Here is a 19,762-nt window from a genome sequence, read left to right on the forward strand (position 1 = left end):
AATTTCGAATATATAGTGCCCCCTACAGTACACGAACAGAAGTTGATACAGTATTTGTTAATTCAGCACACGTTGCACATACTATATGACTAAATTAGAAGTAATATTGTCTTAATATTTTCATAAGCTCGTTTCTGGAGTCGCCACACAAAGAGTAATGAGTTCATAACTACAAACGGGGGGAGGCGGATCCAAATATCAATCGTGTTGATACCAATAATAGCCTGGAGATCGATATTTTACAGTTGTACGATTATTTTGTTAAATGTATATATTGTTACATTTTGTAAATATTGTTTTATAAATAATTAACATGTCATGATGAGATAAGATGTCATTATTTATTGACATGATGACACTTGGTATCGGGTCGATAGCAACACTTGCGGTATCGCCCACTCCTCGTGCAAACTTGGGGGTGCTGTCTGCCTTGAGGCGGTGGGGGGCGTTCTGGCGTTCAGTCGCGGAGCAGAGGGTGTCCTCTACAATTCAGTCCCAGCCCAGACAGGAATCCATCCAGGTCGGCTGGGTCTCCTCCGCTTCAACCGTGACGGCTGCGAGATGCTCAACTTCCCGTATGCGGCGTTCGCTGACCGTTAGAGACAACATGGGAGACAACAAATACAGTAGAAGACCAGCCAGTCCTCGGTGATCGAAGGACGTAAACACTGCCATGCCCTGCTTTCTGCGTCACCTCCAGGCTGCACGCTCCTCTCCAGGACACGAACGGGACCCCCTCCTCCACGGTGAAGGTGAACATTTGTGTGCTGAAGTTGTGTTCGGGACGGTCTCGGCTGCTGCTGCTGCGTGTTGAGCGGCCATGCTGCAGGCAGCATCCTGCGACCTCTTCCCCACTTGAGCTGCAACTTGTCCTCCGCACAAACTGTGTGTTTTCATCGTGTTCCAGTCCACGTGATTAGGAACACCGTGTCCAGATGTGATCATCTGCAGATGGGAAGGCTCATCGAGGCTGACTCTGCATGACAGCGGGATCGGGCCTGTTCTTACCACACGGTCTTCATGGGGGGCAAGCAGACCAAGGGCCAGGATGCCGGAGGAGCCAGTCCGCAGCACAGCTGGAGGCGGACCCCCACCAAGGAGCGAGGGGACCTGTTTGCGTCCCTCATGCTGAAGTCGGGGGACAGGCTGAGTCGTGGTGGTACCCCGCCGCCTTATCAGCGTCGCATCGGGATGATCCAGGAGATGATGCTGATGGCCAAGCAGGGCAAGCATGATGAGGCCACCGAGATGCTGAGGACACTCAGACAGGTAATGTCTGTCCTTAGTGAACCACAGTTACCTACAGAAGTATTTCAACCCTTTAAAAAATAGTTTTCACTCTTCAAATGTATTGTCCAAACTTTTTTTCACCAAGGAAAAATGGAAATGAATGTATCTTTTTACCAAAAATAGCCCCAGCACGGTAGACCATGATCAGTGTTCAGTACAGTACGGTTTTAATTTCACTTTGTTTTTTTATGCACCATTTAAAACTGCTGAACATTTGTGTAAATTTAATGAAAATATTTAATTGTAATATTCAAAATATAATTATTAAGCAATTTCTAAAAATTCATTCATTCATTTTCTACCGCTCATCCTCACGAGGGTCGCAGGGGGTGCTGGAGCCTATCCCAGCTGTCTTCGGGCGAGAGACGGGGTACACCCTGGACTGGTGGCCAGCACAGGGCACATATAGACAAACAACCATTCACACTCACATTCATACCTATGGACAATTTGGAGTGGCCAATGAAGCGAGCATGTTTTTGGAATGTGAGAGGAATATTACAAATTTCCCCACTGAGGGACGAATAAAGGCATATCTTAACCTGAAACCGGAGTACCCGGAGAAAACCCACGCATGCGCGGGGAGAACATGCAAACTCCACACAGAGATGGCGGAGGGTGGAATTGAACCCTGGTCTCCTAGCTGTGAAAAAATCTGCAGAATGTTAGGTCATTCGCCAATAAATAAAATACAACTATTAGAATGGCACATGTAGCAATAAACTTAAAACTAAATTTGATATTTGAAATTAAATATAATAAAAACAATCCAATACAGGTGAAAATATGTTTAAAATATTCAACAAAAAAATCCTGACCTCAGCAATTATAACTAGCATGGGTGTAACGGTTTGTAAAGTAAAATAAAATAGAAATATTGACATAGCGTAGAGCAAAATAAGAATAAAATTATGTTTTGTTTTGTTTTTTTTTCATTTTACAAATTATCTAAGCTAAAAAAAATCCAATGTATATATGTTAAAATATACAAAAAAACAGCCTCATTTCAGTAATTCTATACCATAGTTTGGTATAACACTGCAACAGTTGATCGATGATTAATCGATTATGCAATTAATCGACAACTATTTTGGGTTTCCATTCATCTTTTAATTTACAAACGATTTCCGCCTCTCTGATGTGCGTATTTATTAATTTCAGTAGTCACCCATGAAAACATCAATTACCTTTGTGTTTGAAGCAAAACAAGATAAACGGTGATCAACATTTTTTTTATGTTGCGGACCAAACCACTAACTGACTAACTAACTAATTCCTTGATTAATCTAAACAGCCAGCTTCACATTAATCGACTAAGAAAATGATTCCAAGTCTCTTGATTTCTCAAAGGGATGGAAAATAAAGAAAGACTTGCTCGTCACTGGTTACAGGGTTACCATGACGATGGGCGCAGCCCTTATAGACGCTGATTAATCATGAAGCAGCATGTTGGTAGATAATGAGGAGGTGGACCGTAATGAAACTACAGTGAGCATCCGCACACCACTTCCCCTCTGATGAGCAACCGTAACTTCCGCTGATGTGGGAACCTCCAGCGTTAAATTTAGACTCCCCCAGGAGAGTTCTTGTTTGTTATAAACCACCAACACCAGTGACGGGGACACGGTTTCACAATAAAACAATCTGAGGTGCGATGAGCTTATATTTGGCTGCTGTCTAGTTCCAATCAGTATCAGTATCAAAAATGAAATGGTGTGTTTATTGTAGACGAGAACATACAATATCAGGTCGGGCTTCATTACGCATCGCTGGATAGCGCAAGCAGCATGTCTGATTGGAGACGTCCTTAACCCCTGGGGGAATTTCCTCAGTGTCGACAAAGTCTTTTCATTTCTGCCTTTATTATAACAGGATGTCATAGTAGTATAAAGCCACCGCAGCACTTTCTGTACTTTGTTAGTTTTGCAACTGTTAGCATTTTAGCACTATTATTGTCATGTTAAATAACATGAATAATTATCTCCCCAACAGTGTCCCATTTACACAACTAACTTGTATATTAATCAAGCTACAGCAATATTATTACTGTAGCAGCTAACACAAACTAGCTAACCGCTAGTCTCAGTGTCATTCACAGACAGAATAGTGGATACTTTTTTCTCGAAGACTCAACAAGATGCTCGTTTGATGTCAGTATATTTTTTTACCACAGCACACATCTTGTGCTGGAAGACATGGCCATCCCAAAAGAGCGAATGTTGTAAGTGTTGTTGACGGAAGTAGCTTGAGCTCCTGGGCTAGTATGTGAAATCAATACACTAGGAAAGAAGTTTCGGCAATGTTTTAAAATCATCAAAATACGCCAAAATAGTGTAAGTATTACATGTTAACATCAATGTACGTGTTAATGTGTGATCACTGCATGTGTAGCAAACGATACAATGTTGTTAGGGGGCTTCATAATCGAAATAGGTGTATCCCTCTATTAGCTAGCTCGTATTAACTTGTTTTCTTTTGTTATAATACACAGAAAAGGGAAATAAATGTGTTCATGTTTCACATAAGTACTGTGGATGATAAAGTGCAATTTTCCTTTAAAAATTTCTAAAATGTTAATATTTCTAGTGTATGGTCTATTTTACATTATCTCTTCAATTTCTCACTTTGTTTGGCAGTCTTTGAATGCACCATAGTTGTCTGTTGAGACACAAACGTTTGTTTGGCTACAGAAGTGACTCAAGAAGTGTGTGAGGCAAATTTGAGGGCTTAAAGATGGATTGTGTTGTGAGTGAGCAACGTCAATTGAAGAGACAAAGGGAGACTAGGAGACCAGGGTTCAATTCCACCCTCGGCCATCTCTGTGTGGAGTTTGTGTGGAGTTCTCCCCGTGCATGCGTGGGTTTTCTCCGGGTACTCCGGTTTCCTCCCAAATTCCAAAAACATGCTAGGTTAATTGGCGACTCCAAATTGTCCATAGGTATGAATGTGAGTGTGAATGGTTGTTTGTCTATATGTGCCCTGTGATTGGCTGGCCACCAGTCCAGGGTGTATCCCGCCTCTCGCCCGAAGACAGCTGGGATAGGCTCCAGCACCCCCCACGACCCTCGTGAGGAAAAGCGGTAGAAAATGAATGAATTACTTTTATTGCAAATGTTGATCCAAAATCAAAGGGGAACGTCAACATCAAGCTAGCAGCATGGTTTGGAGAAGCAGGCGCAAGTCTTGATTACAAAATAAATAAATAAATAAGCTAGGGATATTTTACTATATTTATTTGGCATCAGATCAACACCACGTTTTGTATAATTCACTATTACTAATAGAAAATCGAGTAAATATCATTGAATCTCCTTTGCTCAACACACTGAAAATAACCAACTTGCCAACATGTCATTTCTGATGTGGCCACCTTTATTTTGAAAACACATCTCCATGGGAACAAATACCCTAATCCTAGAATAATGACTGTGTGTTTGCCATTCATCTAAAGCTGCTGTCCTCGCTGAGCATTAGGGGGCAGAGAAACGTCAGTGAGTCATACCTTTTCTGCAGGAGACTGAGCAGCTCTCCTCCTATTGCTGTCAGTAGTTCCGAGCATGGTGCTGCCTTGCTCGCTGCCAAAACACACACATGCTCTTACTCAGTAGAGCGTATTTTATCTGTTGTTTGATAATCAATATTGTCTGTCTCGTAATATCTTTATTAATATTCCACTTAAAGAGTTGCAGACAATGTTGATGTTGACGTTCTCCTCTGATTTTGGATCAACTTTTGCAATAAAAGTCTGTGTTGTAATTATTAGATGAGATTCTGCAGATGTACTCGGTGACGAATAGACTCTTAGCAACAGTCGATACTAACATGTAAATGTTTGGTCGTCTAATTATTATTATAATAACAATGTATAAATAATAATATCAAATAAAACCAATAATAAATATTCTAAACCACTTACGTTACATGACTCAGCCAATTTGAAGGATGTGGAGCTATAATATAACTGTAATAAGACGTCAGAGGACACAGAGTGTTGTTTAGCCTCGTCCTTTTGATGTGACTTCAAATAAATAAGCCATGCACCGTGAGCGCTGTAATTTGCATGAGTTTAGCGTGAGTGACGGCAGCTTTGTTATGTTCGCCTCAATAAGTTCAAGTACTGCATCTAATCATCTTTTCCCATATTTTATAATAGCGCTGCCTTTTCTACTGGCTTTAAGAGGCCCGTTTTGTGTTTCATCAAATGCATTTTGTTAAAATAAAACACTGTGAATGGTACACGAATTTAATTTACACTTCAATTCAATGATTTAGAACCAAGGCACTTCCCTTATTGAGGGTCTGCAAATCCACACACACAACTAAAAACAAAAAAATAGGTACATGTAAAAAATGCATAGTGTTTAATTTAAATGCAACATTGGAAGCAATCCAAAATTACTTGAGAGTGCTTTAGAGTACAGGTTTAATTCCGACATAGTTTTATTAAGAAGCTTACTTTGCACTGAACAGGAAGTTACTGCGGTTATATTTTAATACTGTGTAACTCAACAGGAAGTTGTTGTAGTGTCAGACTGATAAGGATTCAATTAACAAATAAACAGATCCGTTTTTATAAGTGGGTCTCAAATTTTCACAAAGACGGTCGACAGCAGTGTGAGTGGGGGAGATGTGACGTTGCAGACCCCCCCCCTCTCTGTTCAGGGATGGTTTCCCTGATTTGAACCAAACATGACAGCCATTTTTGGGGGGTTTTAGATGCCTTCATGGCCATTGTTCCAACTCCAATTCCACCCAAAATGGCAGGAGACGTACATTCATTCATTCATTCATTCATTTTCTACCCTGGACTGGTGGCCAGCCAATCACAGGGCACATATAGACAAACACATCACAATCACATTCATAACTATGGACAATTTGGAGTTGCCAATTAACCTAGCATGTTTTTGGAATATGGGGTTTTGGCATGCACGGCAGAGGCCGAGGGTGGGATTGAACCCTGATCTCCTAGCTGTGAGGTCTGCGCACTAACCACTAGACCGCCGTGCCACCTGAGACATACATAATGTATATTATTACATAATGTAATTATAAGTCATTTATGTTGTGTGTGTGTGGTTTTTTTTTTTTTTTTTGGTGTTCATAGGACCTGGGCATGGAGTCAACATCTCTGGATGATGTATTATACCGTTACGCCAGCTTCAGGAACCTTGTTGACCCCATCACACATGACCTGATCATCAGTCTGGCACGCTATGTACACTGTCCAAAGACGGTAAGAAATATAAAACCAACACACGCACATAAAGAATACCGAGGCAGTATTGGCAATGACAGTAAAGCCCTTTTACACACACATACGCTGAAGTGATTCATTGCTATCAGATGATCTTTTCATTCATTTTGCCTGACGTGATTAGATTAGACACTAGCTCTAAGTGGTTGTGTAGGAGTGTGTGTTCTTGGGAGAAGTGCAGTGCCTTTTGCTTGTTCATTTGTGTACTTCGAGATGCCACTGAGGGAGGGTGAACGAAAGGGTTCATGCATGAACGGAGTGATAAAAGTAGGACTTAGAAGGCATTGTAATGCCATGACATGGTCATGTGATCGGCCAAGGCCTAAGAACGACAGCTTGTCATAGTCTAAGCCTGTCGATCCCAAGTTCCACTATTCTACCATCTTTGTTTACACATTCTGCCGGGTTCCGCTGTCTCTCTTGCTATAGTTTTCTGCTTCGTCTTTTGTCAATGGACTCCAAATGTGACTCTGACATTTTGTCTTTAAACAAACAATCAATGTGGTTTGTTGGGAGCTCGTTTTTGGCCCACAGGGAAGCTACGATGGCTGTCACGTTGACTTTTTTCTAGTGTCACTTTAAAAATCTAATCACATACGAGTAATACAGTGAAAATGCACATCGGGCTTGTGCTCCTAAAATTTTAAGTTAGGGGCCACTTTGCTCCTCGTGAAAAAACATTAGTCTGGAGCTCTGAGGTGGACCTTATGTAACGTACAAATTATGTTCCTAGATTGATGAAAGTTGGGTCTTACACCTAAAGTGTTGCTAAACTCTCATGTCGAAGGGTATATCAAATTCAGTAATAAAATACTAAATAAGGGCTTGCCTGGTGGTCGAGTGGTTAGCGCGCAGACCTCACAGCTCAATCCCACCCTCGGCCATCTCTGTGTGGAGTTTGCATGTTCTCCCCGTGCATGCGTGGGTTTTCTCCAGGTACTCCGGTTTCCTCCCACATTCCAAAAACATGTTAGGTTAATTGGCGACTCCAAATTGTCCATAGGTATGAATGTGAGTGTGAATGGTTGTTTGTCTATATGTGCCCTGCGATTGGCTGGCCACCAGTCCAGCGTGTACCCCGCCTCTCGCCCGAAGACAGCTGGGATAGGCTCCAGCACCCCCGCGTAGATGAAAATACTAAATACGAGAATAAATATAAAAGCCGAAGCAATAGCAACCTAGCAACCTAGCGATGTGTACTACAGTATTAAAGAGTATTGTGATTTCCACATGAGGATAGTTGAGTTTGCTGATGTTGTTTTGGCCGAGAGTAGCCTGTATTGTCGGTTGCTTGTCGGTCTTTGTGTCTCCTTGTGCCTTAATGCTACTATACCACAGTCAATATGTCTTCCTGATCTTTTGAAAGTCGGACAGTAATATTGAATGATACTAACCATTAAGGAAACATACTAGAACATGCAGTGAAAAATATTCTTTAATATCAGGCTGGCCTGGGGCTGAGGGATGGAGATAGAGATGGATAATGAAGGGGTATGGAAAAGGAAAAGAAACGTCCGGGAGGTCATCAGTTCTTCTGAGACGGTACCGTATATATTCATGGGTGTGTGTGCTGTATACATAATGTAAGCGGAGCACCACGAGGCAGAAAATAAAATATATTGTTCACTCATTGAGCCAAGGTACTTCTCATCTGTTGGATTCCGCTTTAATACGCTGAGTGCTGGTATAAATCAGAAATATATTCAATTGTCTTTATAGCCATTTGAAAATGAATACATTTTGCATATATTATCACACTTACATGTAGAAAATTCAAGATATTGACTTGCCAACGTACAAGTATAAATCAGGGGTGGATAAATCTGCACATTTTGGTATCAAGTCAATGATTCTGACACTTGAAATATTTTTGGGTGTGATCGTCCTGCTAGCCATCAGAGAAAAAAAATCTAACCTTGTGCTACCGGCTGACGCTGACTGTAAGAACTGCGAATGGTGGGCTTCTGTGTAAATGTCTTATCTGATTTCGGATCAATATTTGCAATAAACAATTAATTTCAGCTGTAATAACACTCACCTTTTCTCTTTAATTGCCATCCTTCGGACAGGAGTTGTGGTTTCTCGGCACATGCTTTAAAAGCAGGGTTGCCCAAAGTGCGGCCCAGAGATCATTGACACAGCTCTACCTTGCTAGTTTTACTTGCATATGACCAAGGATTACCTTGAGTACTTGCAAAACACTCAGATCGTGTATTCATAACTTGTGGTGCCTAAGACGAGACTTAAGACCAGGGGGGACCGAGCCTTTTCTGTGGTTGGCCCCAAACTATGGAACTCTCTCCCCTCCCAAGTAAAAAAGGCCCCCCAACATCAAAAGCCTCGTCTTAAAACCCACTTTTATTCTCTGGCTTTTAACTCGGAGTGAGTCGTATGGTCCTGTGTCTTTTAGTTCTTCGTTTTTATTGTAATTGGTTTTATTTTTTATACTTTTATTGCTTTGTTTCTTTCATTCATTCATTCATTTTCTACCGCTTTTCCTCACAAGGGTCGCGGGGGTTGCTGGAGCCTATCCCAGCTGTCTTTGGGCGAGAGGCGGGGTACACCCTGGACTGGTGGCCAGCCAATCACAGGGCACATATAGACAAACAACCATTCACACTCACATTCATACCTATGGACAATTTGGAGTCGCCAATTAACCTAGCATGTTTTTGGAATGTGGGAGGAAACCGGAGTACCCGGAGAAAACCCACGAATGCACGGGGAGAACATGCAAACTCCACACAGAGATGGCCTAGGGTGGAATTGAACCCTCGCCTCCTAGCTGTGAGTTCTGCGCGATAACCACTAGACCGCCATGCCGCCTATTTTAATATCTATTTTACTATTTTATTTCTTAAATGATCTTTTAGTTTTGGATTATTACTTTTTAATTTTACTAGTCTGTTTAGAAACTCTGTTGTGTGCTATATAAATAAAGTGGATTGGATTGGATAACACAACAAGAAGCCCGCCATATTGACCATGTATGATAAATCGGTCTATTTATGTTGACGCGTATTGCAGTATTGTGAACTTGTTTTTGCAAAAGCAGATTCATCCAGTGGCCCACATCATGCATTCAGCCGTTGTTCATTCCCATACTTCAGTGTCCCTAAGCACCAAATCCCCTTAGTGTCACTTTGTCTGCACGTCGGCCCAGCTCCCACAGCTGCTGTATTTACGGTTCTCGAGTGTACTCGACTTGTATTTTCCATTAACAGAGCCTACATGCTTACCATCTATGTACGTATATCCTCTCCTGCCGCGTGAACAGCTGATACATTTGTCTCTGTCCGTCGAGGCTTAACTGGATTTTCAGAGTGATATTGTAAATTCATCGCAAATGGTAGTGGTAGCAGTGGCGTCATTAGGCCTATTTTAGAGGGGGTTCAGGGGGGCTAAATAATTTGATATTTTTTGTGGATTTTTTAAAATAAAAAACAATTCTCTGACAAATTTCATATAGTAAAGCAAAAGCAGGCTAATCAGCAAGCCAATAAGCAGGCTAATACTAGCCTACTATTACTACTAGTAATAATCAGAAGACGACTAATGATGATAGTAATAATAATAGGCTAATTAATAATATCATAATGATTATTATATCATTGATCACTGTCCACTGGACAGAATGGTTGCAGAGCTTGAACAGCGGTTTTGCAGTGTAGATTGTGTGTACTTGTGTAAATTTAATGGTGGCCTAAAACAATTGAGTATCTCTACTAAATCTGTCCAAAAGTGGGAAAGTTATATCCCGGTTCTTGTTTGTTATTTGTTTTTTGGGATTTTTTGAATTTTTTTTGTCTCTACTACATTAATTCATATCCTGCGCATCTCCATGGGGCCAAGCCCCCCCATGTCCTCAGAACCGAGTGACGCCCCTTAGTGGTAGTATTTTATTCCGTCATCTTACACATGCAAGTATAAAAAGGTCAACGTCTACATAAATGGTCGACCCAAAGGGGGCATTTCTATGAAAAAAAAAGGTCCGTTTATGTTGACATGTGTTGCAGCAATGCTAACTTCATCATTATCATTCCTCTGCTTTTGCAAAATCATATTTGTGGTTCAGTCCAAATCAATACAAGTCAATGAAGGAGGTTGGGGGAGGAGCAACAAGAAAGAAACTGCCACTTAACTTCAAAGCTTTGACTTCCTTCTTGTGCATTTTTTCAACCCCCATCCAACCAAATGCAGCCAGTTCAATTCTGCACAAATGGAAAAAGAACACGTCAACAAACTCCATCAGTCACGAGTAAATGTGCACGAGTTAGCCAATCCGAAGGATGTCGATTTAGACGGGCAAGACTGCATAGTTTGACATTTAAAGGATGGATATTGGCTCTAAATTGTGAGTGGACGATGTGATTAAGTGTGTTTGGCCTTCTGTTAAAGTAGACTCCTGGCTTTGGTTCAGCAGACGTGGTAAACACCCTTAAACATCAACCCAGTGCTTTTGTCTTGCACTCCTTTTCCTTCAACTCTGATCATTTTCTCGACTTTCCTCTGCTTTTAGATAACGGTATTATGGATTCTGTGTAATGTGGCTGTGAAAGCTTCCTGACAGGTATGGATCCGTACTTAGTGGCCTGTGAAGTGCCGCTGTCGTACACGCTCCACTAAAGCTACAGCGAACGCCACGTGACACCAGGCTTTTTCAGGATTTGTGGCGGCAGTGATGCAGACGCCATTCCACCCTATTTTTAACTACTGGAGGGTGGCAAGAAACGTGCCATTTTAAGGCATCTTTAATTGTAATTGTGTAATAATGTGTCAAACCGAGAAGCAAATGAGCTGAACTCATCACGGTGCATTGAATGACCCAGCTTGGCGTAAATGGTTGACGGCTGTATTTGCCAATTATTTGCTCCAATGGTCCACAATTCCTGCTTTGTTCGGCGATAACGTTGTGTCCATTATTACTTCCTTTGTGAGTACGGCTGCACATTCGGGTCAGGATTGGCGATAACAAAACTTGAAATTTTTCAAGCTAATTTTTGTGAAAATACAGGACAAACATTTTTGGCAAACAAAACACTTATTTCTGAGCAATATATAAATCCGGCAAGAAAAATGAAATACCCGTGTCGACACAAATAAACTGATGGTATTTGCTCAATTTTGCTAGCTAAAGATAACAGCTAAAACAAACACATAGTCTCACAAATACAGACAAAAGATACTTATACACGCACCCACACAATTAAGACCCGCTTACTTGTAGGCATACAGGGACTTCAGTTAAGCCCGGACGTCTGTTTTAGGTATTATTGTCAGGAATAAACAATCTGGTTCTCATTCTATGATTTGGTTCTTTAAGATTCCCTTTCCTCTATTCGAAACCAACTTAGAGTCCTCAGGGGGAGGGTTTCTACAAAACCCACAATGCCCTTTTTATGTTGTAGGACTTATTTTATTCCCTGGGGTGCCTTTTTTGTCAACAATACATTACTATTGATACTTGGAAACACACTCAGAAACACATCTGCTTGTTTAGTTGTGTGGAAGGATGAGGAAGAGAATGCTACGCGCTAGTAGCTAAATGCTAGCAGCTAAATGCTAGCAGCTAAATGCTAGCAGCTAAATGCTAGCAGCTAAATGCTAGCAGCTAAATGCTAGCAGCCAGCTAGCCAAATGAATGACATACTGTAGCTTTCTACTGTATACTGTAGCTTTCTTTAAATGATCCATTTTATAAACACTGCTGCGTGGTTCCAACTGTGCTTTTATGTTTTTGTTAGTCCATCAATCAGTCAATGTGATAAATAATGCAACGGCAGCCATTTCTCTGCTTTTGATACATTATTGATCAAAAGAAATGCATGTAACCCATCACGATTTATTGTAACAAGAGTTCTCATTAGACTGCATCAAAAACTGCATCTGCCAACCGTGTCGTCACTAAAATGTTATTTCTTTATTTGTCCATGCCATACCCCATATTTGGGCTATGTTTTAATGTTCTGGATTTATTTTTCAGTTTATTTTTAAGATGTATCGCCTCTCATCTCATTTTTTTGATATGACTTTGCTCTTTCACAACAGTCAGTAAGATACAGTGGAGTTTCATTCTTTGATTTTTAACCGCTTATCCTCACGAGGGTCACGGGGGTGCTGGAGCCTATCCCAGCTGTCTTCGGGCCAGAGGCGCGGTACACCCTGGACTAGTGGCCAGCCAATCACAAGGCACATATAGACAAACAACCATTCACACTCACATTCATACCTATTTTGAGTCGCCAATTAACCTAGCATGTTTTTGGAATGTGGGAGGAAACCGGAGTACCCGGTGAAAACCCACACATGCACAGGGAGAACATGCAAACTCCAATCATGGAATCGAACTCGGGTCTCCTAGCTGTGAGGCCTGCGTGCTACTCGACCACCAGACCACCGTGCAGCCCTGAAATTCATTCATTAATTTTCTACCACTTATTCTCAGGAGGGTCGCCGGGGGTGCTGAAGCCTATCCCAGCTGTCTTGGGGCGAGAGGCGGGGTACACCCTGGACTGGTGGCCAGCCAATCACAGGGCTCATATAAACAAACAACCATTCACACTCACATTCATACCTATGGATAATTTGGAGTCGCCAATTAACCTAGCATGTTTTTGGAATGTGGGAGGAAGCCGAGTCCCTGGAGAAAACCCACGCTTTCACAGGGAGAACATGCAAACTCCAATCGTGGAATCGAACTCGGGTCTCCTAGCTGTGAGGCCTGCGTGCTACGTGACCACTCGTTCCACCATGCAGCCCTCATTCATTCATTTTCTACCACTTATTCTCACAAGGGTCGCCAGGGGTGCTGGAGCTTATCCCAGCTATCTTCGGGCGAGAGGCGGGGTACACCCTGGACTGGTGGCCAGCCAATCACAGGGCACATATAGACAAACAACCATTCACACTCACATTCATACCTATGGACTATTTGGAGTCGCCAATTAACCTAGCATGTTTTTGGAATGTGGGAGGAAACCGGAGTACCCGGAGAAAACCCATGCATGCACGGAGAGAACATGGGTGGAATCGAACTCAGGTTTCCTAGCTGTGAGGCCTGCGTGCTAACCGCTCGTACGCCAAGTGTACCTGCAACCAGAAAAGGCAAAATTATTAAATCGTTTAAGAAGAGATGAAAGCATCATATGTGGGTTGCTAGCTTGTGCCGCGGACCGCCTCCTCTGTTCTGAGATGGTTTCTCAACATTTGTCTTCTCTGTCTAGAATGTGAAGATTTTTGTCCTCGGAAGAGGGGTACGGTTTTGTATCTTAAGGACCATTTTGTTTGTTTACTTTGGTTCCTGCTCCATCCCTGCAGACTAGAGCTGTCCTAACTAGTCTTTGAGCATGAGTTGATGATGCCTGCTCGTATATGAGACGTGGATCCATCGATGATTCAAAGCCCCTGAGTATTTACAGTATTGATCTGTGGTGATAAGGTCTCCTGAGATGTTCAGATGTGAAGTCATGAGTTTGGACAAATTTGACAGGATTCTACTAGTAAGAGTTTCCCTCACCCACTTGTCTCACAGGAGAGAGAATCTCTGGGGGCGATGGAAAAAGTCTGTCGTCAGCTGACCTACCATCTCAGCCCCCACTCTCAGTGGAGGAGACAAGGCCTCCTCAAGAGGAAACCTCAGGCCTGGTGAGTGATCTACGTATCATTTGAATAACTTGAATCACCATCTTTTTTTTTTACTGTGTCCTTTGTGTGGGATTCATTTGTGACCATACACTTGGTATACAGGGTGTCCTTTAAGTCTGGACGCTCTAAAATGGTGTTTTACCATCTTTCATCTTGTGTGTTTCTAGTCTGAAGGCAGTGTTGTCCACCCCTCCGTCCAGCGGTGCGTTGGATCTGTCCGGTATTCCTCTGGCTGCTCGTGACATGGAGCGTCTGTGTGCACATCTACAGCACCATTCTTCCATCGTGGTCAGCTTGGAGATGGGGTTCACTGAGCTGACCGATGAGGCCTTCCTCCTTCTCTTGCCCACTCTGGCCGCTCTGCCTCGGCTGGAGACGTTGGCACTGAACGGGAATAGGCTGACCAGGACAATTCTGAAGGAGCTCACTGATGCCCTGAAGGTCATTGATGAAAGTTGAAGTGTAACTGTGGACTAGCGATACAGTGAAAATACTTTTGATAATCCATACTGGGGGGGGGGGGGGGGTACACCTTGGACTGGTCACCAGATTTTTGATCAAAATACAGTAATCACGTACTATTTTGCGCTTAGAAATTCACCATTTCTCTTAGCATTGTTTTTCCAAAATATATCAATAAATCAAGTTGTTGCACGATTGCATATGGCCTATTATTAGGGAAAATATTAGGAATGTCTGATAATTATCTGTACAGATAATATCGGCCTGATATCAACATGAAAACGCGATATCGGATTCATTCATAATCATCAAAACCGACCACAGGAGATATGTCTTGAAAATTGGGGAGTTGGACAATATATCAATACAGTAAACCTCGGATATATCGGACTCGGATATATCGGAAATTCGCTCACAACGGACAGATAAAAAAGAACCAATTTTTCTGTAATGCATTTCCAATAAAAATTCATTGCATATATCAGATTTTTTATAACGGATTTCGCCTATTTCGGACAATGCATTTCCATTAAATTTCCCTCGCATATATCGGATGGCCGCATCGTGGCGCTCCGATTCGCCGAATCGTGACAGGCCGCTATACGACGTAATTTGCAGCGTTTGCAGCGTTGCCTGCGCGTCCAGGTACATTGGAAACATAGTCAAGGAAGTGCCTTTTTATAACGGATAAAATCTGATTTACGCATATACCGGATATAAATCCGATATATGCGTAAAACGGACATTTTCCGGTATACGCATATAACGGATTTCGCTTATATCGGACAAAACCAGTGGGAACAATTGAATCCGATATATCCGAGGTTTACTGTATATTAATATATATCGGACATCCCTACAAAATATGCATATTTAAGCAAATGTTACATATCTTTTGCTCGGATTAGGCATTATACACACTATACACACTGGTCACTAGGTGTCAGCAATGTTACTGTAATGTTCGGTGAGACACACAAGCACCAGACTTGTGCCATGATTCACTTATCACGGTTGAGTCTGGGACCAATTAACTGCAATAAACGAGGGATGACTGTATATTTATTTATTTACTTACGGGAAAAAAATATGTTTTGTCCTTATAAAAGCCGTTCATGATTGATTATTATCAGCTCAACATACACACAAAAGCTGGCAACCTGGGAGAATATGGTTCACTTTTTAAATATTAGCTTGTTTCTCATAACCTTTTTAACAATATTTTCCTTCCCAGGATCCAAGCAGTTTCCCAAGTGTGACATGGATTGACCTGGGCAACAACGTGGACATCTTCTCCCTGCCACAACCATTCCTGGTCAGCCTGAGGAAGCGCTGCCCCAAGCAAGGCAACCTCCCGACCATCCTGGAGTTTGGAGAGAGTCAAGCCAGCGACCCCCCCGAAAGGCTGAGAGGCATCGGGGAAGACGAGGAAACGGACGACACCAACAGGACCGAGAGCATGGCCGAGCTGCCGTCTGAGGTCGAGGAGGAACTAGACGGTGAGCTGGAGATAGAGGAGATGATGGAGGAGCTGCTGGACTTTGACCGGGAGGTGCGAGGGAAGGAGGATGAAGATGAGAGCATGTGGACGGTCGAGGAGCAGAGGAAAGGGAGGAGGAGGACAGGGAATGAAGATGTGAAGAGGAAAGAGAGGACGAGCCAAAAGGCTGTCATGGCAGAGGATGAGGACGACACGCAGAGCCAATCCTCTCAGTTGTCCTGCTCCACCCAGTCACAAAACTCCTCTGCTGCTGCCGAGCCAATGAGAGCAGAGGAGGAGGGCTTTGATCATAGGACTGACCATTCACAGCACCTTACCTGAGTGCTGGAAGCAGACAAGACTTGGACGAATGTGATTGAACCAGCTGACCCAAGGCGACAGACTATTGGCTGCAGGACCAAGGGATGGTAATGCATCAGGAAACCATAGTAAATAAGTACGCTTTTTAATGGAACTCATTCTCCTTTCTCGGGGATATGTCACAACCCTCTGTTAATCCCTATACAGTGAAACACGTTTATGTCGACTATTTTCTCCTATAGGAAATAATGTAAATCCAATATATATGTTCCAAATTCACAAATATTAACACAAAATAAAATTTGTTATGGTGGTCTAGTGGTTAGCGCGCAGACCTCACAGCTAGGAGACCAGGATTCAATTCCACCCTCGGCCATCTCTGTGTGGAGTTTGCATGTTCTGCCCGTGCGTGCGTGGGTTTTCTCCGGGTACTCCGGTTTCCTCCCACATTCCAAAAACATGCTAGGTTAATTGGCGACTCCAAATTGTCCATAGGTATGAATGTGAGTGTGAATGGTTGTTTGTCTATATGTGCCCTGTGATTGGCTGGCCACCAGTCCAGGGTGTACCCCGCCTCACGCCCGAAGACAGCTGGGATAGGCTCCAGTACCCCCGGCGACCCTCGTGAGAATAAGTGGTAGAAAATGAATGAATGAGGGCTGCACAGTGGAACGAGTGGTCAGGTAGCATGCAGGCCTCACAGCTGGGAGACCCGAGTTCGATTCCACGATTGGAGTTTGCATGTTCTCCCTGTGAATGCGTGGGTTTTCTCCGGGTACTCCGGTTTCCTCCCACATTCCAAAAACATGCTAGGTTAATTGGCGACTCCAAATTGTATGAATGTGAGTGTGAATGGACCCTCGGGAGGAAAAGCGGTAGAAAATGAATGAATGAATGAATGAAAATTTGTTATGTGCAGATAACAATGTAAAAATAATTCTAAATTACAAGCAAAATGATCATCTTTACCTTTATTATAGGCTTCTTGCGGAGGAGACACCATCTTTGTAGTCTTTCTTGAATTCAACAGTGTTTTTCACCTTCTTTATCAAATTGCTGCCACTCGCAACTTTCTTTGACTCCATGGCGGGTTATTTCGTTAATAGTTACAACGATTATGTCATTATATTCTGTCTATTCAACCTACCGCAAAAAATATGGACTATCACTATCTTCCAACATCAAATACGTATTTCCCCCCACTGTATGTTGGCGTCTATATATTAAGACAACAAATGTCTTTAAGAAACATCATAATCTGGGCTTCAGGCTTAGTTTGTATTGTGCATTCTCTCGTCAGCCTCCGTCTACAACACAATAATGATATCTAATGAAGCCATCGCTTTGCACTTGATGAGCCTAATGAGGTCTTGAATTGTTAATGGTGATTGTATTGTTACCCAGTACCGGTTTAATGCAAGTATAAGCTGCTAGAGGGTACCTACACTTGACTTATAGACCGTAAATAAAGTGTGTGAGGTGCTCACTTTTCATTCATTCATTATTCATTTTACAGAATCCGATGACAGCTGTTTACAATTCATGATCAAATATTTAGTGTCAATATAATCAGGAATATTATGTCCTATATAATATGTAGCTGAGAGTCACCAAAGGTCTGGCGAGTTGACCAGAGTGTATTGACATTGCTGTTGTGGTTTGTGTGTTTTGTACAAAGTGCTATCCCACGGTCATACACTCCAACTGAAATATCTCAGTTATGAAGCAAAGATTCTTCCCTTTAAACAACATTAAACATAATCCATGCAAGCATTTCTATTCCATACTGTCCAGTTGGGGACAATTTAATCCCAATCACGCCTTTTAAAGCACCCTTTTACCACTGAGGCCCGCGTACAGAAATGTCATTTTGATGTATTTTTTTTATTATGAAAAGGCTAATGCTACATATGTATATGCTAAAAAGTTCATAATGCACCCACCTTAGGATATTACAAATGTTATGTTTACCTTACAGCACGAATGTCCAGTGGTTAGCATGCTGGCCACATCGCCAGGAGAACTGGGAAATCTGGGATTGTCGCTCTGTTTGGGCATCTCTGTATGGGATTTGCATGTTTTTTCCCGGTACTCCGGCATCCGCCCTCATTCCAAACCTATGCATGTTAGGTTAATTCTAAAATGCCCATAGGTATGAATGTGAGTGTGATTGGTTGATTGTGCCCCAGGGTGTACCCTACCATTCTTCACCTGGAACGCCCCCTTGCACCTGTAAAACGAAATGTTCACTACTTGGTTCATATCTGTCAGTATGAATGATGTTTTTTTCCATACATAGAATTATAGGACTATCCATCCATCTCACTGCAGTAACGGGTATGCTGGAGCCTATCCCAGCTGACTTCGGGTACACCCTGGACTGGTGGCCAACCAATTGCAGGGTCACAGTGTGACTTATACTATGGAACATACGCTACATAACAATAAATGTGAAGTCGTGTATTCCGTGTGAAACACAAAAATTCCAAAGTAATCATGAAAAAGCCTTTTACCCAGCATGGAGACTCTGTTCTCAGGTTACAACGATTATGTCATTTTGCCTTTTTTGCGACTGTCAATCAAAGACAGACTTGGTCAGCATTCCAGTGGAATTGACAAATGTAATTATTCATGTGTATGTATCATTAGTATTATTAATATTATTATTATTATTGGTCCCTAGGGGAAGTACTGTTAGAGTAACAGTCCTGAGCACTTTTGGGGTTGAACCCGAACTCTATAGCAGCTAGTCCCCCCATCCCGAGCAGGTCCAAAAGCTTCCAGAATAAGACAACGCCACGCAAAGTGGTCTCAAGGTTATTGTTTCTATGTTCACCAGTTCTTACATATCAAATGGCTGTTTTTCTACCATGCGACTCTCTCTTCTGGCTATATTTTCAACTACAGACTCATTTCTAGAATTTTTTGTTCCTTTCCTCCTGCAGGGCACTCACAAAAATGCATGAAAACTTCACTTTGTGTTCATCACCACACAGCCAAAATGACTGGACTACATTTTCCCATTACATTTTCTTCAGTGTGCTTTCCAATAGGTCTGGAATATATGCCTTTTTCTCTGTCATTCACATTAAACATCAACTGGAAGTGACATTATGTGCTCTTTTAATGGACTAAATTCCAATAAATCATGTGACAAAAAAAAAATACTTTTTGTGTTCAGTTCTCATGTAGACTATACAGTATTGATATTTATTTTAGTTCACAGAGAAAAATAAAGGCTCAAAGTTTTTTTCCTGAACCAGAGTGTGAACCAGTGTTTTACTAATTTGAACTTTAACACTAATGAA

General features: G+C 42.1%; 1 protein-coding gene across 1 annotated transcript; it reads left to right on the forward strand.

Moving 5' to 3' along the window:
• The first annotated feature begins 313 nt into the window (after positions 1–313).
• On the forward strand, positions 314–19,621 carry lrrc75a (leucine rich repeat containing 75A). Its single transcript, XM_058080655.1, has 6 exons — positions 314–752; positions 908–1,269; positions 6,398–6,526; positions 14,079–14,191; positions 14,359–14,632; positions 15,888–19,621. The coding sequence occupies exons 2-6, from the start codon at positions 1,021–1,023 to the stop codon at positions 16,473–16,475; spliced, it is 1,353 nt and encodes a 450-aa protein (XP_057936638.1). The 5' UTR covers positions 314–752; positions 908–1,020; the 3' UTR covers positions 16,476–19,621.
• The last annotated feature ends 141 nt before the right edge of the window (positions 19,622–19,762 follow it).

This window comes from Doryrhamphus excisus, chromosome 8 (assembly GCF_030265055.1).
Source record: "Doryrhamphus excisus isolate RoL2022-K1 chromosome 8, RoL_Dexc_1.0, whole genome shotgun sequence".
In the NCBI taxonomy this organism is placed as follows: Eukaryota; Metazoa; Chordata; class Actinopteri; order Syngnathiformes; family Syngnathidae; genus Doryrhamphus; species Doryrhamphus excisus.

What these genes read in the sequence shown, in the direction of transcription:
- lrrc75a (XM_058080655.1), top strand. Translation starts at nt 1,021, where the DNA reads ATGGGGGGCAAGCAGACCAAGGGCCAGGATGCCGGAGGAGCCAGTCCG. An exon ending in AAGAGGAAACCTCAGGCCTG is followed by an intron (nt 14,192 to 14,358) that starts GTGAGTGATCTA and finishes GTGTGTTTCTAG; the next exon opens with TCTGAAGGCAGTGTTGTCCA. An exon ending in AGCTCACTGATGCCCTGAAG is followed by an intron (nt 14,633 to 15,887) that starts GTCATTGATGAA and finishes TTTCCTTCCCAG; the next exon opens with GATCCAAGCAGTTTCCCAAG.